The sequence below is a fragment of the Physeter macrocephalus genome, chromosome 6, assembly GCF_002837175.3.
Source record: "Physeter macrocephalus isolate SW-GA chromosome 6, ASM283717v5, whole genome shotgun sequence".
Classification (NCBI taxonomy): Eukaryota; Metazoa; Chordata; class Mammalia; order Artiodactyla; family Physeteridae; genus Physeter; species Physeter macrocephalus.
This window is the reverse complement of record NC_041219.1, coordinates 11,399,520-11,425,845: the sequence shown is the minus strand read 5'-3', so window position 1 is coordinate 11,425,845 and position 26,326 is coordinate 11,399,520. Positions and strand designations below refer to the sequence as shown.

The following is a 26,326-nucleotide window of genomic DNA, read 5'->3' as shown; positions in this document are numbered from 1 at the left end:
TAGATTAAGCTTTATTTACTGAAGCATTGAAATTTATCATGTAGGAATTTAATTACTTTTTATGCTTTTTCTTTTTTTTTAAGAGTTTTGTCTTAGAATTTCACTTTGAACCCAATGAATATTTCACAAATGAAGTGTTGACAAAGACATATAGGATGAGGTCAGAACCAGATGATTCTGATCCTTTTTCTTTTGATGGACCAGAAATTATGGGTTGTACAGGGTAAGTTTAATTTTATTACTTTAACAGAATGTTGTATCTGTTTTTGCTTTACTTATGATTTGTGATATTTGGTATTTTCTAGTGTGTCTGCTTAGTACATACATACATATTTATCTCCAAACATTTCAGTAAAATGTTTTCTGAGAAGGGCTTATTCATTTTCCTAGAATTCTCCATAGACTATTACAGATATTTTTCCAAAGGAGTGTACATTTAAATTTATTATATTGTGAGTTTGTGGTAATTGTAAATATATTTATTGAAAAAGTTTGTTTAGAAGTAAAAATTTTCTCTTTGTACTGCTACAAAAAGCAGCACAAATTTCCTCTCTAAATTTGAAATTAAATAGAACATTTAATTAGAAAAATCTCAGCTTTCCTAGCAATTGAAAGTAATGTGTTAATTGTGATAGACCATCTCTCCCCTTTGTTTTGGAAGGTGCCAGATAGATTGGAAAAAAGGGAAGAATGTCACTTTGAAAACCATTAAGAAGAAGCAGAAACACAAGGGACGTGGGACAGTTCGTACTGTGACCAAAACAGTTTCTAATGACTCTTTCTTTAATTTTTTTGCCCCTCCTGAAGGTAAATAGTGTTTTACTTTGGGTATTTATGGTTGTTTTATTGTAAGCTTTGTTTACTTTTTATTCATTTGAATTTCTTTTCTCAATTTTGCAGTTCCTGAGAGTGGAGATCTGGTAAGCTGAATTGTTATTTATTTGTTGAATTGTTTACTAAATATGAAATTAAAGGACTGGTTCTTAAATGTAGGGAGTAGAATAGTTGCTACTAGTATTTTGTTCTGAGGCTTGCAGTGCATAGAGGAAGACCTTTACGCACGTGAAAAATTACTCCATTTAAAATGCTTTTGGTGCCTCTACTGAGAAATGGTGAAAGGCTAAAGATAGTCCTTTCTTCTGAGACTTGCAAATACTGCTGTGAGGGATTCAAGTTTTCAAGACTAGTTTTCTTCCTTATTGAAAATAGAATGTATTAAATCATTTATACTATTTACTAAACACTAACCACATTCTGCTTAGAGTTTTTTGTGTGGTTATTATTCTGATGGAAATTTGGTTTTATATATGTGGTCATATAGCCGCAAACTGTGAAATGTGCCTAGCACACAGCCAGGAATGAGAAACAGCCTTAAAGAAATCTACACAGGCAAGGTAGGCTAGGTCTGTTTTGAATTTGGCTTAAGTCTGTTACGAAATATTGATGGTAGCAAAACAATCTTGAGTTATGGATAGAACACTTCTGCTTGTGATTAGAATTCTTTCCTTCAAAGTCTTCCCCCACGACCCTTTGGTGTTTTATTGTTGTTGTTGTTAGAGTGGATTATGTTGATGAGTCAAAATAAACATTCAGGAATTCACAGAATACTCAGTGTTTAGTATCACAGAATTAGAACTTTAGTATCATGGAATGATTTTAATTTTGAATAATAGCAACAGCATTTCTGTGCTGTACTTTGCCATTAAGTAGAAATCTTAGATTGACTTAGTCTTTATCAAGTAGGACATCTCATTTGGCATTACACAGACCCTTGGATACTGTCTTTTAGGAAGTGTGAAATGATCTTCTCTGGCCTTATGTGCCATATACATAATGTTATTTAGAAAAGCCTGAGATTCTTTCTTACTGTTATTCCGGTTGGTGTTTTCAGTAATTAATATTTTAAAAAGAAAGTTGTAGTCATATAGCAAAGTTGCTTTTGTAACTTTTAAGCTAGAGAAAACTTAAGCAATAACCAGTATGTATACTGGCCTGCTAACTTATTTTCTTTTTATTAAAAACCTGTAAACCTAGGGCATATGTAGAGACTATTTGATCTTGCACATGTAAGATAATTTTAAAAGTTTAAAGTTAAAAGTGAAGTTGAGAGTTTCTGCATATTATTTAAATCCAAGTCTCACATATGCCAAATTAAATAAGTTATTAAATTTTGTGCTTTTATTTTTCTCTAACAGGATGATGATGCTGAAGCTATCCTGGCTGCGGACTTTGAAATTGGTCACTTTTTACGTGAGCGCATAATCCCAAGATCAGTGTTATACTTTACTGGAGAAGCTATTGAAGATGATGATGATGATGTGAGTGAATTTGAATCCAGCAGTGAAATCGTTTGGTGAGGGTGTGATAGTCAGAATCGGTGAGAGGTTTAATGAATAGATGAAATTGTTAAAAAGCAAGACAGAATAATTCAAAATTAGGCTGATTACTTATGTCCTTTTAGATAACTTCCTTGAATTAAGTAGGTGCTTTTAGGATCTTTGGGTTCATTTATTGTAGTTTTTATTTTCTTGCTATTAGGAAGGCTACTTTCTCTGAAGTAGTAAAACTTTACTATGTTGGGTTAGTGTTGTAAATCCATTACACATCTTTGACCAAACAAAACGTAACCTTGTACGTTTTCTACTATTGATAACAATCTTTATTAGGAAGCATGGAATTTTTATCCATAGGAATATTAAGTAACGATTAAGGTAAAATCAGGCTGCTCTCAAATATTTTGGATATCTTTCTTGTTAAATGGCAATCATTCACATAGCCTTTAGGCCCTTTTTGTACAGGCAAGTAATATTTACAGTCATAGTTATCTGATCATACTTCATCCATGATTGTACTGTGTTCTTTATTTTAATTTTTTAAAGTGTCACGTTTAGATAATGGCACTGAGCTGGGTGATTCCTGAAGCTGTTGTCCTTGTTTTAATTTATAATCAGTCACTGTAGGGAATGTATTTTTTCCTCTCTTTAGATATTAGGGGATACAATGGTGGATATTAACTAAATGCTACTTTCAGATGTTTGTTAGCTTCATTCAAATGTCTCCTTTTTTCCCTTTTTTAGTATGATGAAGAAGGTGAAGAAGCGGATGAGGTAATGTTTACCAAATGAGCAAATAATTCTGTTTAACACATTGAGAAGCAAATTTGAATGACTTATGTATTCCTTTGCTATAAATCATTACTCTGTGATATGGGATAAAAACGTTTTTGGAAAAAAATATGGTTTTAGAATTCTACAGCCAAACAATGTATGTATGAGGTTTCAATAAATAAATTGCAAAACTCAGAACATTTTTTTTATTTCAAATAATTCTGTTCTGCTGCAGGGTTATCAGCTCTTTGAAGAAGTCAAAAGCTGCAGTAAACTTTTTCAACGTTGGCTGCAGTAAATCTTTTCAATAAAACCTGTCTGGATGTCTCAAGTTGTGTTGGGAAATCTTTCATATTAGAAGCTTTCAAATTAAATTGCATTGTCACCAAACTCTGTAATCATGAAAATCTGTTGATTTATAGAGTAACTTGTATTAAATTCTCCCTACATTATGAGCCGTTTCTTCCTATTATGTACCTACTTCATGGATGCATTTTGAACTTTAATATAGGAAGGGGAAGAAGAAGGAGATGAGGAAAATGATCCAGACTATGACCCAAAGGTGAGCAAAATTAGTGCTGCTTTCTGTTAAATTTAAGGCAGGTTAAATATGAGTTAGTGTTTCTGAATGTAAAGTTTATTTTAGTCTATTAAAGTCTTTAATAAATCTCTCCTCACTGGCATTTCAATAGTACATGTAATTTCAATGCACCTTTCCTAAGAAACGTTTATTTTTGGTTCTGACCTTTATTTTTCCTAGTTTCAGGCTAAATAACCCTAGGTTCTATTTTAATGGCACATTATCTTGGGCATTTTTTTTAATGTTTTTTTTAGAAGCACTTAAAATTACTTATTGCTTGTGTTCTTTAGGTTGTTTTCTCCCCAAAGGAAAGCTTGTAAACATAGGGCAGTTTTTAAATCATCTGAATGCAGGAGTGCACAGGAATAGGGGAGCAATACTCTTAGGTTCTCCCAGTCATCTCTTTGCTCCCAGTTTCTGAGAGAGTCCCAGTTTCTTATTCCTGGGAAGTTGTCATATCATGGTTAGTAAAGGACTTTATCTCCCACAGAATGCTTAGTATGTTATCAGAATTCATTTGGAACTTCTGGTTTCTCGTTAATGTATTTATTCATTTGCTTATGCTATAAAAATATCCAGAAGATACTTTAACCTAGTGAGCAGGGAAGAGAGGGTAGTTTAAAAAATTAAATATTCTAATAGGTATGAATTGGTGTTAACAGCTAAATATGAATGGAATTAGTATTTTAGAATAACTGATCTATTAAAAGGCAAAAATAATTGGTAATATGACTTAACAGATTGCTTGGCTATTTTAAGATTATAGCTTAATGTGTTTCACTTTATGGAGTTCATTCTATCATGTAAAATTGGGGCTTTTATTTTTTAGCATTTTTGTGACTTGGTAATATTTGAATAAATAATTTGCCATCATTTATTTTTTTAAATTTGGCAGAAATTTTGACAGAACAGTGCGATAATGTGATAATTAAGATAGTTAACTACTACTGAAAAATAAACTGAAGCAGGTAGAAAAAGATAGATTGACTTGTTGTTTTCCTTTAACAGAAGGATCAAAACCCAGCAGAGTGCAAGCAGCAGTGAAGCAGGATGTATGTGGCCTTGAGGATAACCTGCACTGTAATAGCCTAAACACAACTATTATTTACTTACAGCCTTATGTTTTTGTATTTTCTTGCTAGACTCAAGTTTTTTTTTAAAGGAAAGGAACTGATATTTTAAAGACCAAATTTGTTCTACTTAGCATTTTAACTAGTTTTTCTGCCAGATACATTGAATGCACAAATTCTCTCACGCATGTTTGTTCATTGCTACATATTTGGTTCTTCCTGGAGTATTTTTATCTTGTAACTATTAGATTACAGTTATGAAAATGAACAGAACTGTGAAATGAACCAGATTTTTTGTCTTGCTAATTTTTTTCCTGAAGAACCAAAGTATTTTTTCAGCGGGTAGTTGAATGGGTTTAAGTTCGCTTGCACTAGCTGTGCCTTTCATTACTTTGTTACAGAAATACAGTGACTTATACTAAGACAATTCATCATTTAGAAAACAACACTTGTCAAGACAAGTATATGGTTAAGAATTTCCAGTAAGACCACACCTGATAACTTAGATTGTTAATGGATTTTTGTATTTCAGGTGACAGTTACTATAAAGAAATCTTACTAACTAATAGTATGGTTATTGGTTACCACAGGGAGGTGAATAAAACCTAGTATTTTCAGAAGTTAAGTCTCATTATTTTTATTTTAACTGTACTTTTAAAATATAACCTCCATTAACTAAGCATCTTTTCTTTGTGGTAGGGTCTACCTTCTGCTTCCCTGGAAAGGATGAATTTACATCATTTGACAAGCCTATTTCAAGTTTTTTGTTGTTTGCTCGTTTTTGTTTTTGCAGCCTAAAATAAAAATGTCAAATATAATTTTTAGTTCTCCAGAGATAATGTCTTAATTTTGTACTAATTCAGGTAGAAGCAGAGGCCTAGCTTAAATTATATACCCAGTTTACCGCATTATTGAAGAAAAGGGTGCCAACTTTGGAAGAGGTACTACATCTACTAATGAGAGAGTATTAAAAAAAGAAAACAAAATCTTAAATGATTTAATGTTTTTAATAGAAAGATTAAAAGGGTAAATTTTATTTCCTTTGGTCAGAACTAGACAAAAGGCCCCAAGCCTCTACAGTTAATTCCAATTCTTATTCCTTAAAGTATGAGTGTGTCATTTACCCACGCCTTTTGTTTTACTATGTATTAAAATGGGTAGTACTGTTTACTTAACTACCTCACAGATGCGTTAAGGCATATTAAGTTAAATTTTATGAAATGTTTCTCAGTCTCATCAAAAGCTCAAAAGTTTGGACCTATTTGTACCACAAGTATGTGATATTCAGCATTTTATTTATACCAAGGTCTGATAGTTAAACTGGAAAACTAAGATTAAGGACCTTTATTCTGGATCCGGTCAGGCAACCCTTGCAGATCTTTGTGTGGCTCCTATTTTAATAGAAGTGGATGGACGAGCAACAGTTTGAAAAGGTCCAGGAATTTTTTTCCAGCTCTTTTAATTATGACCATATTGTAGTAAATACTGCAGATATCATGGGACTAAAGTAGAAATAAGACCATTTTTAGAGGGAGAAATGCCATTAAATTAGAGACTGTAGAGCCACGTTTAAAATACCTCAGGCTAATTACTGTTACTTTTGGGGATGAACTTTAAAGCTTTGACGGTGAGGATGGACTAATTGGGTTGTAATTATAGGAAGGCCTTAGAGTTCCTGCTATATTAATAAAATTACATTGTGTTCCTTTTTAGAGGTGATAGAGCTTGTGTTTTAAAAATTTAGTATTAAGGTCTTGGAATGTAAACACATTGTGTTCTTTGTATAGTACTATCCGTTCCTCTCCTGAGATTTTAATTAACTACTGGAAATCCTTAACCAATTGCAGTAGCTTATAGGGGGGAAAAGGGGGAAATGCCATGAAAACACCTGTTTTTCCTCTTTATTTTCAAAATGATTTTGGTTGTTTTGATTAGACATTCTGTGACTTTTTTTTTTCTTTTGTACCCATAGCTCACCTGAACACAGCTTTTTCTGAACTTAAAAGTTTTAATCTAAAGATAGAATCCCATTTTTAATGGACTTAAAGAAGTAGCAAAATCACTACTTTTTTCATTCCTTTAGGAAATAGCTGTTGCCAAAGTGAAGAGGTAGATACTATTTCGTCTTGTTATATAAGGGGGAATATGGTTTGCAGAGGAATTGTTTTTTAAATAAAGTTGGAGTTTCAAGGGATATCAGTGTTCATCTATGCCATCTCTCCAGTTTCAAAATGGTTCTATTCCATTCTAGAAATTTGACATATGTAATTTGAAATTCTTAATAAAATTGCATTTAATTTTATAAAAAAGTCAGTATTTCCTGATCTGAATTAGAACTTTAAAAAATGTTAATAATTGTCGCTTCCTGCTTCCTGAACCCCCTCCCCCATAACAGCAGTATCTTCTCACCATCAGCACCCAGAAGGGGAGCTGGCTTCATAGACAGCCAGCTAGCCATTCTAGAAATTTGACATATGTAATTTGAAATCCTTAATAAAATTGCATTTAATTTTATAAAATGTACTGGTGATATTTTGGGTGGTTTTTAAAAGAATGAGTATATACTTTTTTTTTTTTTTTTTTCTTTGGAAGAGTGGAGAGTAGAGATGTTTTGAGTAGGCTATTCAATGCTTAGGCCATGATGGCCTGTAAAATGTGTCATTTTAAGAGCAGCCTCCCAAGCCCTGCTAAATCCTGTTTGTTATTGGAAGACTAGACAGAAAGGAATTCCCTAGTTCTACAGATTATACTCTTGAGTTAACTATAGATGTTTTTGAGGCCCTTCGAATTTTGTCTTTACATTTTCAGTTTATAGTATTCTCTAGCCCAGGCAGTGACTACCAAGAAGTTCTCTATTTCTCTCTAGAAATGGTAAAATCCCATATGATCACCTGTAAAGTAATGCTTAATTTTTTTTCTTTTTATTCAAATATGGTTATAAGCAGAGAACAACAGTTCCATAAATTGATTGGTTTTTAGTTTAACATGGATCTCTGAACGTTATTTTATCCAGTTCACTGAAGCTGTATTAGTATTTATGTGACATAAAAATGTCTTAATTGTGTGGAATTGGCTTACAGAGTAGTGCTTTAAAACGTGGAATTCTACCTGTTTCCTTTTTAACGCATTTAATAACAACACATAAACCTTAAAAGGACACATTAGCTTTGATAGAAACATTTTAATTATTCTGTGAACGGGTTAATGGTATTGATTGCTGTATGATAAGGCCCTTAAGATAACTGAATTAACTGTATATTGCTGCTGCTTGTAAGACAGTATGAATTTGTGGGTTATCTGAGTTATAGGCCATTCCCATCATTGAAAATAAAAATAAAACTGAATCATTGTGAAAACCTCATTGTACCATGCAGAAATATTAAACTATTTAATATTCAGATATTCTTGGCTTGATTTTAGGGCTTGGTTTAGAATTTGAGTCCTTTTTTATGAGTTACTTATAAAAATTTTAGCCTTTATATTTTTGACTATTTAAATCAAGCCAAATGTTATTTAAATGTACAGAATTAATGGATAGTTTAGAAGAAGCATACATTCTTTATAGGAACCTTAGGAAAGAGAAATCATATGCTAATGTAGATTTTAATCTTCTGCACTGTATATATACTTGGTAATTGTGAACTGGATTTTGTTTTGAAAATCCGTGTTTATAATTTAGGTAGTTTGCTACTTAAAGCACTAAGTCTCTAATAGCTAAAAAGTAAATGTAGGGGCTTCCCTGGTGGCGCAGTGGTTGAGAGTCCGCCTGCCGATGCAGGGCACATGGGTTCGTGCACGCCCCGGTCCGGGAAGATCCCACATGGCCACGGAGCAGCTGGGCCCGTGAGCCATGGCCGCTGAGCCTGGGCGTCCGGAGGCTGTGCTAAATGATAATGGTGAAATTAACTGAGATTAATTTATATAGTGGTGATTTTTGTATACTGGTTTTAAAATCCAGATGCTAAAAATAGAACTTGGAGAAAAAGCCAAGTTTTTGGATTAATTAAGAATTACTTCAGAGAAATGGGAACATATTTGTTGGAGTGTAGAATTACTTTATTTAAGGATAAATGTTTATTAGAAAACTTAATTTGTATTCAGTTAATTATATTTTCAAAAAATACAGTATACGCGCTATCTTGTGTTTCTTCCATTTGACGTTATATACCATACTTTGTTTTTCAGTTTTTAAAAAAATTGAGGTATTGACTAAGTGTAAAGTAAATGAGAAACGGAGCATAACAATTTACAAATAATAAATTGCCAGCAGGAAATAAGTTAATCAAATTGCTTAATTTTCATATTGAGAAATGAGAGTTTATAGCTTTTGTAGATCTCTTAGAGTTTTATTATTTTGAAACTCGGAGATATGTTAGTTAAAAGCAGTACTTTTTAGTTCTCCATCTGTGTGGGTGTTTTTTGTTTTTAAAGAGAAGTCTGTGTCTTCATTGGCTGGCAGGCTATTTGAGGTGGATGGAGCGGGAAGGGTGGGTAGCCCCGTGCTGTGCCGGCCGTGCTTCACGGGCTGGTTATTAGGTGATTGAGAACTCGCCTCGGTAGTGTCGGATCATCGCAGGCTTGATTTCCACCTGGCTGAAGGTCTTGCCGTTGTAGACGCCCACCATGCTGCCCGTCATGTTGGGCAGGATGATCATGTTGCGCAGGTGCGTTGACCACCTCGGGCTTCTCCTTGGGCGATGCCGCATACCTGACCTTGCGCAGGCGCTTCGGCAGCCAGTGCTGCTTCCTCCGCAGGCGGCGGTGCGACCGCCGCCACTGCCTCGCACGCCCTGAAGCTGCCTTAACTGCTCCTAGGATATGTCCAGCGGTGGGTCGAGGTCCAGGCCACAGTAGGTGAGCTCGTGGAAGGTCTGCTGCTGCTTTCCACTTCTGCTATCTTCTCGGTTCTTCAGAAAGGCTAGGTCTTCATGTATTTTACGTTTGAAAATAAGGAACTGGGGATGTGTTGAAAAATGAAAGTGCCAGAAGTGGACAGATTTCATAGTATTAATACTCATTTTTCCATTCATAATGAAGTTAAGCAGTTGTTGCTTAGAAACTTTAATGGAGTGGTAAAAGTTTCTGCCAGAATACTCAAATCTTACATAAGAGCTTTTAGCTGGGAAATCACGGATGAGTTGGAATTTGTGTAGTGACGGATGGAGCCTCCGAGCAGAGAGCAGTTCAGGTGAAGGTTTTAGAGGAGACACACCATGAGGGTCCTGAAGTAGGACAATCCATGGCACTTTCAAGGCAGTGAAAGAATGGATGACATAAGGGGTGAAGCCATGGACGGCTTAGCTGTAGAAGTCCTTTTAAAGGGGTTTTCAAGTGATGATGACCTTTCCATGAAGATAACTTTAAAGTAAGACATAGTTAAGACTAAGAGTCAATCATTCGTAGGTAAGAACATTGGGGCTGGTTAGAGGCTGGGTCTAAAAGTAGGGTAGAGTGTCAAAGTAAGGGATGAAGGTTTTTGGGTTTTTTTGTGTTTTAAATAATAGATTCAAGGGTATCTGCAATGAATCCTCTTAAATTCCAGATTGCTTTTTGCAAGGAAGCCCTTATGGATATTGCAACTTTTCTCTAACTCTAAAATTACAATAGTTGAAAGAATTCCTGTACATTCTTTGCTCAAAATCACCATTTATTGTTTTTGCTACACGATTCTATATTCATGCATATATCTTTTTTCTATAGTACTTGACAGAGTTGGAGACATTGTGCCCTTTAGCCTCTAAATGCTGTATTTTTTCAGTAGGAAGACATTCTTACCGAATCACAGTATGATTAATCAAAATCAGGAAATTTTACTGTGTAATCATAGTTCATTTTGATGCTTCAGTCATCTCAGATTTGATCAATGGTATCCTTTTAAAATTGGTTCCTGTGTGCTTTTAGTGTGTCCTGCATCATTTGAGCTCTTGCATACTTTATAGCTCAGAAAGATTTTCTGGGATCATCTTAGGCTTTTTTGTACCAGCTCTGAAACTGGCTATTTCCCCAAGGATCCCTGGTTCCCTTTAATGGGGAGTGGTACTTAGACGTCAAGTCTAGGGTGATGGGTTTGCTTGTTCTTGGGATGTTATTATTTCTAGGTCTTTTCAGGTGACAGACTTAGGAAATATAATTAAAAACTGAGTACACAGTGAATATTTCAAAGTTAATCCAACACAATAGGATTTTTTTTCTAGCCTTACCCCAGTACATATTTGTAACTACCTTTAAACAGGTGGGGTTAGTAGTAGCTGATCCAGCTTGGAATTGTAGGTGAGGTTGCTCTATAGGAATAAGATACCATGAATAAAAGTGGAAAAGATTTTAGACTGAAACTTTGGCAGCCCTAAAGAAATGACCCTTACCATCTGTTTTTAATGAATATGGGAATAAAATAGTTGATACATTGGATAGTAGAATGGTTAAATACAAGCTTTGGAGTTCATCTACCACTTGTTCTTTTAGCTTCATTATTTTGATGTCTTGTGAAAGATGGTAGTGGGCACTGATGAGAGAACACATTAGTTCTTGAAGTAGTTCAGGAGTACTTAGAACCTGATGTATATAATGAGCAATTAGTAAACATGCTTCCTAAACATAAAACCTAGAATTTGTGGTTGGACTCACCTTTTATAATAGATTCTGGCAGTTAATTTCAGAATTAGTTGTGGTTTTTTTGTTCTGTTTTTGTTGTTGATTCTAAAGGCAAAATGGTTCCTGGCTAAGAGTTGTCCCTACTTGGTGTACAAAAGAACCCTGAGACTAAAACTGGATAAAAAATAGAAACCTATGCCCCTATTTTGAAGGTTTTTGATGTTTTTTTATAAAGAGATAAGAAAAAATAGAAGAAAAGAAGAATTGATCCCCCTTACCTAAAATCAGTCTTTAAAAGCTGATTTCATTTAAAAAAATGCTGATTTATTTCCTTTTGTGAAATCCAGAAATCATCTAGGGTAAAACTAAATGAAGTTTGACTGTATTTAGATACCTCATGCTCCAAAACTTCCAAGTTGTCATTACTTAGCCCATCCCTTTCCATCCCAAACATTTATTAACCTGGATCCCTGGACATTGTGGGTGGGCCGTCTAGGGGTGGACAGTGAGACGTGTCAGTCTTCAGGCCAGATGTGGGTTTAGACCTGGATTAGGCTAGTTGTCTTTTTGCTGTTGAGTTGGCTTAGTGAGTGGACCTAGAACCTTTAGAGCAACTTGCACATCTGCAACCTGCCCTGTGTAACCTACATTTGTACCGTTTCAGTTATGCTTGGCTGTCTTTTCTTTCACTTCCTTCTCCTGGGTCTTTTGTGCACATACCTTATTAGCTCAACAGTCTCTTTTTCATTGAATTAACACGTACTTTTTTGGGGTTCTTTAGTTCTGAACTGGTTTTGCCAGTTCAAGAAGGACTCTAGGAATGCTTGTTCACTGCTGGATTCTCTGATTTCCATTGTGGAGCCAGGAAGATGGTAGCTGTACAGGACATTTTTATACAGCCAATGCGTAGATGGAGTAGGGTTTATCTGGACTCCTTCCAATTTACCAGCCATAATACTGTATGGGGCCACGTTACAAGTGACTGATTCTCATTAGTTCAGTCTCCTAAGTCAACCGAGATGCTCCAAGATCCTTTGTAGTTGTCACATTTCTGCATGCTGAGTTGCTTATTTGGGGAAAACCAATAAAACCACAAAACTGGACCGGGTATATTGTTCTGTGAACTCTGGGGCTATGAGAATGTGGAGAGTTGAATCAGTTGTTGCAGTTACCTAATATTGCATAAAAAAGCCACTCCCCAAACTTAAAGCATCAACAAGATTTATTTTTGCTGACTGTGCTTGGGTAGTTCATTTCTGCTCTACTGAGCATCAGGGGCAGCTTTGAAGGATGGGGGACTAGAATCATCTGAAGGCTCTTCATACACAGGTGGTCAGTGCTGGATGGGACTTCAGCTGGGTTGTGGCTAGAACTCTATACCTAGACTTTGTTTCACAGCATGGTGGCTGGGTTCCAAGAATTAGGCAAAGTTTTATCCTACTGGGAAGTCATCACTTCTGTACTCTATTGGTTATAGTCAAACCCACCAGGGTTTAATGGGAGAGGACTCTACATCTTGCTGGAGGAATGATAAAGTTTGGGGAAGGTGAGAGGAACTGGAATCTTGTAGTGGCCACAGTTTGTCTTTGGAAAATACAGTTGGCTGTAATAGTATTGATAAAACAAAACCTACAATAGTTTCCCAAAATGAAACATCAGGAAAGGTTAAATTATATATTGTATGCCTGTTTATGGAGAAAGAATGTTTTACGTTATCATACTGGAATCTTATCATTTGAATTTATCTGGACAATTGAGATTACGAAATGTACACATACTTAGCTCGGTCTAATCATTAAAATGTCAAGCTTGATTAGTAAAAGAACCTTAAGTGGTAAGTATACGATGACCATTAAGTACATATTTCTTTTCAAAGGTTGGGTATATTACCTAGTTTGGGGTTCAGAAGAAAGCTTCATTGCTCTACTGTTTGTATTTCAGACTAGGTGGGACTTTGCATTATAAATCTTAATCAGCATTAAAAAAAACCACCCAAATGTGTATTCAGCCATTTAAGGTAATAGAAATAATGTTTTATTTAATCTTAATACTTGTTTGAAAATGGTAATTCTTCCGTCTCGACATGTAAGGGTAAAAGGTAAATAACAGGGCTGCCCAGCTGATCTCTGTTGGAGTCAGTGTTTGATGTCAGCTGTTTTGGCCTCTCGTCAGCGCTCCCACCTGCTCTGAGAGCTTCGTCCTCTGATTTGTTTTCCTTGACATATGGCTTCCACCTTTAAAGTTGCTTTATTGTTTGAAACGGCTGCTGCCACTCTTACCCATTATTTGCAGCTTTTAGGCAGCAGGTGGGGCTGAAGGAGGCAAAAGACTCCTGGCATCCAACCGTCTTTAGAGATGGGCTTACGATTTGTACTTTCAGCACAAAAGGGGGGCTGCATGATATAGTAGACCCTGGGTAGAGCAAAGGCTGGCATCACAGCCACATCAGCCATGCATGCTGAAGACCTTCAGGCTTAGAAAAGGATTTAGGATATCCTGGAAAACAGGAGGCAAACAGCTGCATTTCAGAAATAAGTAAACCAGTTCCAGAAAGGTGATTTAGGAATACAACCTGAAGATGAGTTCTGACTGGAGTCTTATCCATCTTCCGGGTTTTTCACTTTGTCTTACATGATAATCTTTCCCAGAACCCCTGCGTACCCAAGTGAAGTTGAGACAATGACTTAAGCAAAAGTGTAAATAGAATCTCATTAGAAACAAGAACTGCTAAATGTTGCAGTTTCTGATCTGTTAAAGGATGCTGATTGTTAAATAGTTTGTAGTCATGGGTTGTGTGGCAATTTTGTTGTTGCCTCTAGCCTGGGGCCTTGCTTTTCCTGATAGGTTTAGTGGCAGTGTGGAAGCTTGCCATAAAAAGATTTCCTGGGTTCTATCTTTGGTAAAAAGTGTTCCTCCATCTTTCTGGGCTTGGCCACCCCACAGAATTCTTTTATTCCATCTCTTTTGCTCCTTGGTTCTCTGTCAGCTGTCATCTGTGATGCACCCTCCACCCTGCAATCTTGGTCTTTGAAAACCTGAGTTCCTCTTCTAAAGTAACCTTGCCATTTACAGCAGCACCCAAGCAAGTTTATCATACCACCTGTTTTCCTGTATCCTTGAATTTTTGGAAGGAATTCTCTATACTCACTGCTTTTACTTTTCCTCCTCTACCACCTAAAAAAGGCCTTTGCTTATTTACTGATTTATTCATTTTTTTGCAGGTATCAATAATGATCAAACTGAAGTCTGTTCTCAGACTGTGCTATGTTGTAAAAGAAGACTGCAGAAGAGGGAGTTTCCCCATGTATTCTAGTCCCTTAAAAGGAGAGATTTGCCCACTGGCTATCCGTCAGATATTTGAGTTGCAAGCAACAGGAGCATTTACCTAGTTTGAGTAGAAGTAGATTTAGGATATTAGGTGTTTATGGGCTCTTACTGGAAGGCAGAGGCTTGGATGCTAATCTGCCAGGGCAATGCTCAAAGTAAAGCTGCAAACAAGCTTACCAGTGCTTCCACTGTCAGTCACTGAAGTACCTGGTGCTTCTCTGCTGGCATCCCTGAAGACCCAGAAGTCAGAGTATCAGTACAGTGTTGCCTGCTCAAATGTCACTGAGGATTAGGAAAAGCAAAAAGAGCACAAAGTAGATAAGTGACAAGCTCACTTAGGGTTGAGTGGAAGGAGAGTCTAAATTGTAAGGGCAGGTAGGGCTTTACATTTCTGTGGAGGGCTTTTCATGCTAGAGTAAGGAGTTGGGATGTTCTCTCATATGAATAGGAGGAGATGGAAAATTTTCTATCATTTAGGAATGGAAGTGGTAGCAGTGCAGTGTATTAGTGTGGATTCGAGTGGTTGGGCTATTACAAGAGCGTGAATGAGAGAAATGAGAACCTAAAATTAGGCTGTTGGCACAATAGAAAGGACAGAGACAGCTGACAGTACTTGATCAGTAAACGGGTTGTAATAGCCGTGTTTTGAACACTTCACAATTCTCAATTGCTCTAAGCTGTGTTATACAAATTGGTCACTAGGAGGCACAGTTCATCAGCTTTAGGCGAAAAGGACGGCAGCTAGAGGCATGCATCTGTGAAGAAAAACAGTTCTGTATTCAGTTGAAGAGTTGTTAACCTTTTCAACTCAGCATTTTGGAAATAAGAATCTTTATAAAATATTTTTACTGAATAGAATTTTTTAAAATGAAGAGATGAATGGCTAAGAAGTCTAAATTGCAGTCTGAATGCAGGCCTTTATGCACTAATGAAGGTGACCTGACTTGTATTTTCATGATTACTTGGCTTTTAACTATTTCTTAAAAGACATTTGAACTTTATCCAAATCTTTAATAATGATATTGTTCATGAGTTTCTACTTTATATTGCAAATTAGGAAGTTTATAGATTAAAAGTTTTATAATCTTGTAATCAAGTTGTAAATGAAAGTAAACACTTTATAACTTTCTAACTTATGTTAAATGTCTTTAAGCCAGTATTAATGAACTTCTAAGGAGGTATCTGCCAACTAAGAGAAAATGCTATCAATTCAGTTCCATTACTGTTGTTTCTTATCTTTTTTTTTGGTTACTCTTACTAGCAAGCAATAGGATGATGTATAAATACTTCTCAATATTAAGCTGCATGCTGCTCAGGAAAAGAAAGGTTTGTAGGACGTATTTTAGATAACATTTATAGACTATAGTAGCATTTAAAGTTGAGAGAGGCCTAGCATGTATAGTTGTTAATTCAATTTTTTAAAACTATCACCAGGGCTTCCCTGGTGGTGCAGTGGTTGGGAATCCGCCTGCCAATGCAGGGGACGTGGGTTTGAGCCCTGGTCTGGGAAGATCCCACATGTCTCGGAGCAGCTGGGCCCGTGTGCCACAGCTGCTGAGCTTGCACTCTGGAGCCTGCAAGCCACAACTACTGAGCCCCTAGTGCCACGGCTGCTGAAACCCGTGCTCATAGAGCCCATGCTCGCAACGGGAGAAGCCACCTCAGTGGGAGGCCCGCGCACTGCGGCAACAAGGACCCAATGCAGCCAAAAATAAAGTAAATAAACTTATTTAAAAAAAAAAAAACTATTACCAAATACATGTATTGGTATGGCAAGTTTTAGAAGTCTTCATAAATTCTTGTTACAGTTTGAAAACTTTAAGAAGTAGGATGCATTATGAAAAATCTGTCAAGCATTTGAAGACATTGATTTTCTTTTTATGACAGATGTGGGCTTTTGAGTCAACTTAAAATTTCTACATATGTTGAGCTCCTCCTGTGTGCCTAGAAATGTATTAGGTGACTGGGACACATCAAAACAATGATCTTTGACCTCTTGGAAGAACTGACGTTTTCTAGGAATGGGAACAGAAATAAGCAATAGGCATTATAAATTATTCAGTTATGTTAGGAGGTAACACATGCTATGGGAAAAATTAAGGGAAATTGGGTGGTTGCAGTTTTAGAGTGATTAGCAAAGCCCTCATTGAGATGACATTTGAGCAAAGACTTGAAGAAAGTGATTGGGATGTCTTAGATTATAATGTAGATGATAAGACAACAAGGGTAGAATCAGGGAGGCAAAGTTCCGAGGCCATGGCAGTATTTCGGGGGAGAGATGATCAGGGTGGTGATGAAGTGGAGGGAAATGGACAGAATATAGATGTGGTTTGAAGGCATAACCGATGGGATTTCTTGACTCAATTTGTTGATTGGGTGCTGGAAAGCAAGTAAAGGATTTTTGCAAGGCAGGCATGCTTCTAATAAACATTTGTCGTCCTGGGGTAGGAGTGCAATGGAGACGCTAGTGATTAAATATTGTAAAGTTTTGTTCAATGAAGATATGTCCCACACTACTATCCTGCCAAATACACCTTCACAAGTACCTGGAGGTCCAGGTTTGAAATTCAGATCCTTAAAACTCCTGTGCCAGAAGCTTCCTTGTGAGGAAGCTGATCCTCTGCCTGTGTCCCACTTTCCTTCTCTTCCCATCCCTGCCTCTGAATTGTATGGCAAGGGGCCTCCTGCACGTGTGTGTGGACATTCCTAGCCTGCATGTTCAAAATCTGTCCACCTACCTTACACACCAGTGCACACAATGGTCATGTAATACTTTGAAATAGCCGAGGTCATTTAAGCAGGGTCTTTGGAATGGGTACCTGGAGTATAGTCTAGAGCAAGTGTGAGTTCCAGATAGGCATGTAGTACTGGCTCTTCAAAGCACAGGGCTCCTTTTGGCTTGTTTTAAGGGCAGTACTGCTGCAAGGGTTTTGGCCTGAGCAACTACAGATAGAATTGCCATCAACTGAGAGGGGGACTGCAGGTAAGTAGAACAGGTCAGGGTGAGGAGATAAGTTTGGGAGTGCATATATTCTAGTTCTCTATTAGACACCCAAATAGTACTGTAGAGAAAGGGAGAAGGAAAAAAATTCAATTTATAGTAACAGTGGCCTGGAATACATGAAAACTGAAGGGTATTTTTCATTACAGCCATTCTAACCAGCTAAGGCTCTAAAAAACCATGAACTTTGACTTCAGACCCTTACTGAACCAGTTCTACCCAGGAATTTGTTTTAACCAGTCATATATAAGCCTATGGACTCCATCCTATCCAGCAGGCTATTTTTTATTTGCAAAAGCTCTATGAACCCTGCCTTCTATGATCGAAAATCCCCTCAGACTTTTCCCTCTAGCGAACTGCTCAGTGCATGTCTTCACCAGTATGTGTTCCCTTGCCTGGGGGTGTTATTATGTTTTAACTTTGGTAGTCTTTGTTTTATTCTTCGGCAACAAGCAGCTGGATATAAATTTGGGAGTCTTGGGCATATAGATCTTATTGAAAATAATAAGACTGGATGAGATCAAGGGAGTGAGTGTAGATAAAAGAACCAAGGGCTGAGCTTTGGGTCCCTCAAAAGATTGGAAAGAGGAGGAACCTGTAGAGGAGACAATGACCAGGGAGGTGGAAGGAAAGCTAAGTGATGTCCTCGAAGCCAGTGAAGAACTACCCTAGAGCAGAAGATGATCAACTCTCAGATGCTGCTGATAGACAACTTGATGCAGCCGGCCATAATATCCACTTTGACTTAAGCCTTTTAAGACTTGTTTACCAAAGCAATGACTTGTTAGCTAGCTTTCTAAACTTTAGTAATTTTTAAGTGACATTTGTAGGTTTTCATTATCTACAACTGAAGTTGTGGGGGTTTTTTGGGGGGGGGGCAGTTATTTCCTGTAATTCATTTTCTGCGAATTTATTTGTCTTAAAAATGGTAATATGGCCATTTTGTGAGTTGGTGGTGACTGGTGAAATTAAGAGCAAAGTTGTCACCTATCTACAAGATTCCTAGATTATACCACTGAGATTTCCAATAATCAGTTGCACTATGGTTGGAGAAGGCAAACTGTATACTTACTTCTGAGCTGTTCACAAAGTCACTAAGTCGTGAAATACCCAACTGGAAATTCTGAGTTTTAAAGTCTCTAATTATAACAAGTGCTTTTGAAAATCGTGCTGCTGGTTGTTCAGACATTGTGAAGTAGCTTAGATAGAATGCATTAGTTGCATCCTGATAAACTGCAGAAGGATAGAAACACCAAATGTTGTGTTTCTCAAGAAAATGGCTTGGGCTTACAGAATACATCTTAATGTTTTACCCAGTTCAGTTTGTGTAGTATCAATTTTCCATATGAAATGTCTTTCCCAACTACACCTGCCCTCAGAGACTCTGAATTACACATTTAAAGGAAGTATCCTTTCTAAATGAGCTGAAGAATGGCATTCTGTTAAAAAGATGAACAGCTGGTCATGTGGAAATTCTCTGGAATGCTCACTTGTCCTGCAGAGGCAGGGGAAAAACTGAGATGTTCAGTGCAGTGTTTGTCATTAATTGGTATACAGAATTTTAAAAAATGTAACCTTTTAAAAATGTAATCATGTAAAGAAATCTTTACGTGACTTTGCCTTTCTCAAAAGACTAATCCATCAACAATGTGAAGGCCCTGAGAGCCCACTAAGTGCAATTCAGTGGGTCTCAGGATTGTGCTGGAATTGTCCCATTTGCTGAAACATTGTTCCTTAGATTAAGAGTCAGGACCCTCCTGTGTTTAAAAGTTATCCTTTGTTCTCGATTACCTTGGGATAAACCTGGAATTTCTTAAGCGTGACGCACAAAGAATTTGAATCTTGCTCCGCTTTCCAAGCTCATCTCTCAGTTCCTCCCTTTTGAATTCTTTGTTCTAGCCTGATGAAACTACAGATGAGCTAAGCTCTCCCTCCTTCCTTCTTGAGTTCAAGTAGCAGCCTTTCCTCTTACCTTGGCCGACTCTGACTTTTCCACCCCTGATTTATTTCTTCTTTGTGTAATTCTTCGTATTTTCAGGGTCGGTACATAGTTGGGGTTCTCTGTTTACTTAATACATTTCCCCCAAGAGATTTGGTCTCGGCTTAGGCTCTTTATTCTGCCTTGTTTCCCAGAATTTCTATAGAAATTGTTTAAATGGAGTAGGAGGGAGCTAGGGGCGAGTACCGCATTACTTTCCCCAGATTACAGATAAATGAGATTACAAGAGATCTGACCCGTTAGGCGTTTGCAAAGAGAGGGACCCGCGGAGGGCTAGCCTGCCGTTTGAAGGCTAAACTGCCTTAAAGTGTTGGGACCGGGCATTACCTGAATTTGTCGTTAAGAGTTGAATTACTGTTGTGAGATATTGCGGGCCGTACGGATGGGTCAAGAAGGAAGCTAGAGCGCTTGTGTCACGAGTAAAGATAGGCAGTGCCTGCGCTCCTGGCTCGAGAAAAGGAAGGCGAGACGCCATTCGAAGTGGTCCCCCCTTCTACCCCTTCCAAACGGGACAGACGGTAGCACTGTTGCTTTAACAATCGCCCCTTCGGCTCCAAGAAGAGCTAGTTAGTGACCGTAAGCGAATGTGAGTGTAAAGACACCGTGTCCTCTCGGCCTTTGTGCACTAAGATGTTTACATAGGGTCCGGGGGAGGCACGCTTCCACGGGACCCCGCGACTCGCGAGCCTCATCCCCAGGCTCCTTGCTCGCCCAGGCAGCGCGAATCCCCAGGGCTGGGTTCCCGAGGGCAGAGGGTCAGCTTCGCGTACCAGGCACTGCCTGGTAGCTGTACCCGTCCTCGCAGCCCCATCCTCATTTTCTGAGGCTCTTAGCAGAGAGCCCCACCGGGAGGACAGGCGGGGCGCCTGGGGATGGCCTCTCAGCGCCCTCTGCGCCTCGGCATCCTTCGCTGGCCAGCTCGGGCGCCCTCGGCTGTGGCCCCTGGCGGAGGAGAGGAGTTTCCGGGGCTCGGGTCCCTGCAGCCATCCCGGGGAAGGAGCGCGGAAGCGAGTGGGCGGCGAGAGGCGGAGCAAGGGACGCGGGGGGCGTGGACGCGGCCGGCTTTGGAAAGGCCCCAAGTTAATGAGGCGTGCGCCGGCGGCGGAGTGCCTTTCGGAGCTGGGCTTTCCCCCGCGGCGCGGGCGCCAGGAGCCGCCTTTTCCGCTGGGTGTCACTCGGGGGTGGGGGGGATGGCCCATTCAAAAGCGCCGCGAGGGGGCCCGGCCAGAGCCCTTCAGTGAGCGCTCGCAAGAGGACGGCAGGGCCCCGGCGGCTCGCAGCTCCCGGACCTTGTGGCGGATCAGGACGCGGCTACCCTGCTGCCCGGACCCCGAGGAACCGCCGCCGCCGCCGCTCTGCTTCCTGCGCGTTAGCCTCTTCTGCGCGCTCCGGGCAGGCGGCCGCGGGAGCCGTTGGGGCGAGGACGGCGCGCGGCTGCTGCTTCCCCCCGCGGCCCGGGCGGCTGGAAGAGGAGAGGCCGAGCCGAGGGGCGGCCCCCCCTATGCCGGGAGGATGTTGGAGAGCAGCGGCTGCAAGGCGCTGAAGGAGGGTGTGTTGGAGAAGCGCAGCGACGGGTTGCTGCAGCTCTGGAAGAAAAAGTGCTGTATCCTCACTGAGGAGGGGCTGCTGCTCATCCCGCCCAAACAGCTGCAACACCAGCAGCAGCAGCCCGGGCAGGGGCCGGTCGAGCCATCCCAACCCGGAGGCCCCGCTGTGGGCAGCCTCGAGCCGCCCGTCAAGCTGAAGGAATTGCACTTTTCCAACATGAAGACCGTGGACTGCGTGGAGCGCAAAGGCAAGTATATGTACTTCACTGTGGTGATGGCCGAGGGCAAGGAAATCGACTTTCGGTGCCCGCAGGACCAGGGCTGGAACGCGGAGATCACGCTGCAGATGGTGCAGTACAAGAATCGTCAGGCCATCCTGGCGGTCAAGTCCACGCGGCAGAAGCAGCAGCACCTGGTCCAGCCGCCGCCGCCGCAGCCGCAGCTTCAGCCCCAGTCCCACCCCCAGGCCCCGCCGCAACCGCAGCCACAACCCAAGCCCCAGCCGCAGCCGCAGCCGCAGCCGCAGCCGCTCCATCCGTATCCGCATCCGCACTTGCGTTCGCACCCACATCCGCACCCGCACCCACTACCGCTCTCGCAGCCGCACGGCCACCGGCTTCTCCGTAGCACCTCCAACTCTGCCTGAAGAGGGCAGCACCCGGGCCAGACGAGGTATGGTCCTGGCAGCTCGGCTCCCGAGGGAGGTTCCGAGGAGTGGGGCTGTGGGTGGTAGCAGTAGGAAGCCTTTTCCCCGGTTCGGATCTTGGGTGGAAAAATGAGAAATTAATGCAGGTTTCTGGGGGGCGGAAAGAAGGGAACAAGCTGGAGCCGGGAGAGGCGGGGCAGAGAGGGGAGGGTGCGGGGTTCGGGCAGGGCAGGAAGTTCTCCTGATCGCCCGCCCGCCTACGCTCACCCACGCGTGTTCACTGGTGCGCTCCCCAGCGACGCCGCAGCTTCTCTCCTTGTCACCAGCGCCACTTGAGTGTGTCTGGGGACTCGAGGGAGCGACCCCGGTGTCCTTCTGAGCTCGCTTTGTCCACGGGACAGGCCCGAAGAGAACTGGGGCTTGTAGGAGTCCGAGCCACTTCAATCCGTGTCATTTCTTTCCAGGTTGTGAGGACTTGAGGAAGTGAGACGAGCACCTTTCTATTGTCTTCACTTGGATCGAAAACAAAACAGTCGCCCCGCCCGCACCAGACCAAGTAGTTTGGACAGAATCCAACCGATAACTTGGCGATTCCTCCTCTTAGTTTTTCTGCATACTCTTAATCACAATGCAGGAAATGATTTCGAGTCCAGAAGGCTTTATTTATGAACCTTTGAGAGGATCTTCCAGTATGGTGGACCTTTTAGGAGCGATGATGTACTGTAATGTTATTTTAATGTATTTTGATTTATGATTATTTATTAGTTTTTTTTTAAATGCTTGTTCTGAGACATTTCTGAATGTAGGCCATTTTCCAAAAAAGAAACTTTATTTTCAAAAACCTATTCCCTAGTAAGTTCTAATCTTGGGAAAGAAGAAAGTAAAAGGGCGGTGAAGGGGAACACATCAAGAATTCATTTCCAGAAGGTCTGACACTTAAATGTTATACCAGGTGGTTGAAATTAAACTCTGTGATACTACGTGGAGTTTTCTTTCTTTTTTTTTTCTTTTGAGTTTGTTTTTCCTTCGACATATATTTTGTGTAGAATGTAAGTTTAAAGAAGCTAAATGTTCAGAATTGTGTAATTATAAAAATCGAATTGCTTTTTCTAAAAGGAAATCAGTAGTAATGATAGCTGATTCAAAATATTTCAAACATAACCCAACTGATGGCAAGATGATCATATCCTGAATATACAAGGAGGGCTGGGTCTGCTGTAGGAAAAGCCTTTCTTAGATTTATCTATGTGTGAAGGGTTTAATAAGGAGTTTTCTATGATTTCTGAGTATGAATGTATTAGGTGTTTCATTTCAAAAAACATAGTGGGGGAAAAGAATTTTTCTACTTGTTTGAGAGAACATTTGTGCTCTTATCCACAATAGAGATTACCCTTCTCCAAGAGCTTTGCACACTTGATGTGAACCACATTTTCTGGCCCTTTTACTTTGTTCTAGAAGCATATTCTAGAATCTCATAGTTTAAAATACAGTTTGTAAATATCTCAAAGGACTAGGAGTCATAGCTTTTTGTTTTCCTTCTGAGAATAATGTTGATCAGAGACACCAGCTGTTTTGCTTTTTATTGCTCTGTGAGAAATCCAAGGGTTATATGTTTTGTTGTTAGGTTAGCTAAACTCAGAAATTGAAAAAGGAAGGACTGGATAAACACTGGATTTGCAGTAAGAAAACAACCCCAGTCTTGTTTTAGCAGCGACTTGTTCAGGAGTCAGGGGGGTTGTCGGGGTGGTGGGGGGAGGTGGGGGAAGAGCATGTGCTTTTAAAGGTAGAACAAACCCTCTTCTGTGTTAAATCAAAAGGATGGTCAAAATCCACAAGGGCAGATGCTACTTAAGTTTAAAAAGAGCCCATAGATGCTACCAAATCCTCTTGCGGCTGAAAATCACTTCCTATCTGCCTAGCTTTACTAACGGGTCTCTGTTTTCCATCATCTTTTCTGCAAAGTCTTGATCAGTGTTTGTCCAGCTTCCAAATTGGAATGGTCAGTATTGGGCCACTGCTAAGTTCTGTAGTCAAGAAATGAAAATAGAATTTCATGTTAGAGATATCTTTATTCTCCCTCCATCTGAAAAGGAGTTTCAAGGTCAAATTACTTCTCAGTGCAATATTTAAATGATGAAAATTTGAGATCAAAACTCAAATCCAAAAAGTGGTGGGGGAAATAAAAGTCAACCAAATGGCAAGCAGAATTTAAGTGGACTCCCACTTGCAGAGGCTAAGTGGCAGTTGTGAAAAAAATGTATATATGATGGGCCTCTCAGAGAGCAGATCTCAAGAGTTCTTAAGTCAAGTTCGTTTTGATTTCTTTGGAACCACTGCTGTGCTTTTTAATAATGCCTCATTGTACTGTCATTTTAATACATGCAGATCATGTAACCCCAATTAAACCACAGCTTTTTTTTTTCCAGACGGAAGGATTTTTCTTTCAAATTCTCATGCTGTAAAAAAATTAAAATCCATACCAAATACTTTTAAAATTAAGATTCTTGTAGGCTTTTAAAGGCACTTGTATGTTGTTAGCTTACATACCGGCTAGGTAGTGTTGTCAAAAAGAAGTATGCCCAGGCTCCCTCGTGGCTGCTAGAATTTTTTTCTTTCTCACAATGGCTCTGGTTTGTAATGTGGCCACCGGAATCATGGTTCCTTGTATTATCTTTCCACAGCCCTTAGTCCTGGCTCTGCTGTCATATTTATATTGAGTTGACCCTCTTAGTGACTGTCTAGTCTGAACCCCTCTTAGCATTTAACTGTGAAACCTCAGAAATTAGAAAGGAGAGGAGTAGGATGGGTTTTTAAAAAATTTAACACTTATTATGGCTTAATAATTTTTCCAGCACAACAACAAAAACGAGCATACTTAACAATACTCAGCAAAACAAAATACAAATGCAAATCATTTAATGTGTTGGTGGCTCTATTTTACCTGTAAGAAAATGATACAAACCACCTAGGGTATTCTGAGGCCTGACAAATCACCTTCATGGAGAAAGGTGATTCTTCTTTCAACCCAAGAAAAGGAAGAAGGAGAGGACAGGTCCAGTAGAAAACCCACCCCTTAAATAAACATAAAATGTAAAAAGTTGGAAAATTAAAAGGAATGTCCCATCTGGAAACTGAACTTTTTGTCTTTGAACTTGTGTTGGCACCAAGCCTCTTACACAGTGAGTTCAGTGACTATCTGTTGGGACAAATGAAAGAAGGAAAAAATGTCTAACTCCCCAGCACCCAGGAGGGTGATTTCTCTGGCCTCACACACACTGCTTCCTTCTTTACTTGCTCTCATGCCATTCCCTGAGGACAGCTACCACTGGGACCGGCTATGCATCATGACGGAGTTCCTTGGACATACTTTCTTAGTGGAGATCCACATGGATCTGTATATGCCCTGCGGGGAGTGCCGAGGTCAGAGAGCAAATGGCTATAAAGGGCCCTTTCAAAATGAACATTTCCCTCATAGAGGAAGGGGGATTCTCTCATCACGTAGAAATCAAACCAACTTTAAAACTTCATTTCACGTATTTTTTTCAATGGAGGTTAAAAAAAAAAAACGAAGCCCAGTTGTTGCTTAAAAGAGTTCCTCTTAACACGTTAGCACCGTTAGGAAGTCTGGCTTAAGCTGAGAGGCCAATTTTAACGCTGTATTGCTCTCATATTCTAAACACTATTTCTCTTAAAGACTCTTAAGTCTGACACTATATGAGTTGTTGCCAGTGTGTGGGTTCAAACACATCACTTGTTTTCTGTCCCCAGGGAGAGTGACTTGCTTTTAGCTTGGCTCCAAGTGTTTACAGTGTCATGTTCAGTGGCAGGTTTACAAGAGGGATCTAAGACTTGAATGCAACTGGAGCAATCTCATAGAAAATAGAGCTTTGTAGGATGACGATGGGCCTGTGAACCTTCGTTTTCCTCTTTTTTTTTTTGTAAATGTCAAACTAATTCGTTTTTGCTTTACCAGTAAAATGCCCTCAGTAGAATAAAATTTAAATTTGGGAATTATAGAGCTCGATGAATCCATCAGTGATTCTTTCAAGAGAAATACACCTGTTTACCTAAAACAACCTAAGATATATTATTAATTGTGGAATTGGGTTGGATGGGTTTTTAAGAACTATTTTCTAAATTCTTGACACAGTTTAAAGGGTGAATTTTGATCTGCGGTGCCGAACAGCCGTTCTAGATTTACATCAGATTGGATGACAAAGTGATCTGTGACTTTGTTGGCAGGACTCCATCTGCCAAATGGAGTAAAGGATCCAACAGGGTTTCCTAGAAAGGGCATTATTGTCTAATGAAGGAAGCAGAAGGGCCCTGGACCATTAGAAGCAGCTGCATAAAAACTACCTGTTCTGGGCTTCCCTGGTGGCGCAGTGGTTGAGAGTCCGCCTGCCGATGCAGGGGACACGGGTTCGTGCCCCGGTCCGGGAAGGTCCCACATGCCGC

At 39.8% G+C, this 26,326-nt stretch overlaps 2 protein-coding genes and 1 pseudogene across 6 annotated transcripts in view; 2 read left to right on the top strand and 1 right to left on the bottom strand.

The window, feature by feature from the left end:
• Positions 1 to 6,951, top strand: part of NAP1L1 (nucleosome assembly protein 1 like 1) — a 34,064-nt gene extending 27,113 nt beyond the window's left edge. For 3 of the 5 annotated variants that reach the window (XM_024122744.2, XM_024122746.3, XM_024122741.2), the window contains 8 exons: positions 84 to 223; positions 662 to 807; positions 901 to 920; positions 2,196 to 2,318; positions 3,078 to 3,107; positions 3,619 to 3,669; positions 4,696 to 4,767; positions 5,457 to 6,951. In XM_024122744.2, coding sequence (XP_023978512.1) covers positions 84 to 223; positions 662 to 807; positions 901 to 920; positions 2,196 to 2,318; positions 3,078 to 3,107; positions 3,619 to 3,669; positions 4,696 to 4,731 — 546 coding nt within the window. In that variant the 3' untranslated portion in view covers positions 4,732 to 4,767; positions 5,457 to 6,951. Of the gene's footprint in view, positions 1 to 83; positions 224 to 661; positions 808 to 900; positions 921 to 2,195; positions 2,319 to 3,077; positions 3,108 to 3,618; positions 3,670 to 4,695; positions 5,378 to 5,456 lie in introns of those variants that run through there. The other 2 variants (XM_024122742.2, XM_055085223.1) reach the window with 2 other exon arrangements.
• Positions 6,952 to 9,127: 2,176 nt separating this feature from the next.
• Positions 9,128 to 13,064, bottom strand: LOC102989629 (40S ribosomal protein S15-like; annotated as a pseudogene).
• A 7,679-nt stretch (positions 13,065 to 20,743) lies between these two features.
• On the top strand, positions 20,744 to 26,313 carry PHLDA1 (pleckstrin homology like domain family A member 1). Its single transcript, XM_007125813.4, has 2 exons — positions 20,744 to 21,894; positions 22,333 to 26,313. The coding sequence occupies exon 1, from the start codon at positions 20,759 to 20,761 to the stop codon at positions 21,866 to 21,868; it is 1,110 nt and encodes a 369-aa protein (XP_007125875.1). The 5' UTR covers positions 20,744 to 20,758; the 3' UTR covers positions 21,869 to 21,894; positions 22,333 to 26,313.
• The last annotated feature ends 13 nt before the right edge of the window (positions 26,314 to 26,326 follow it).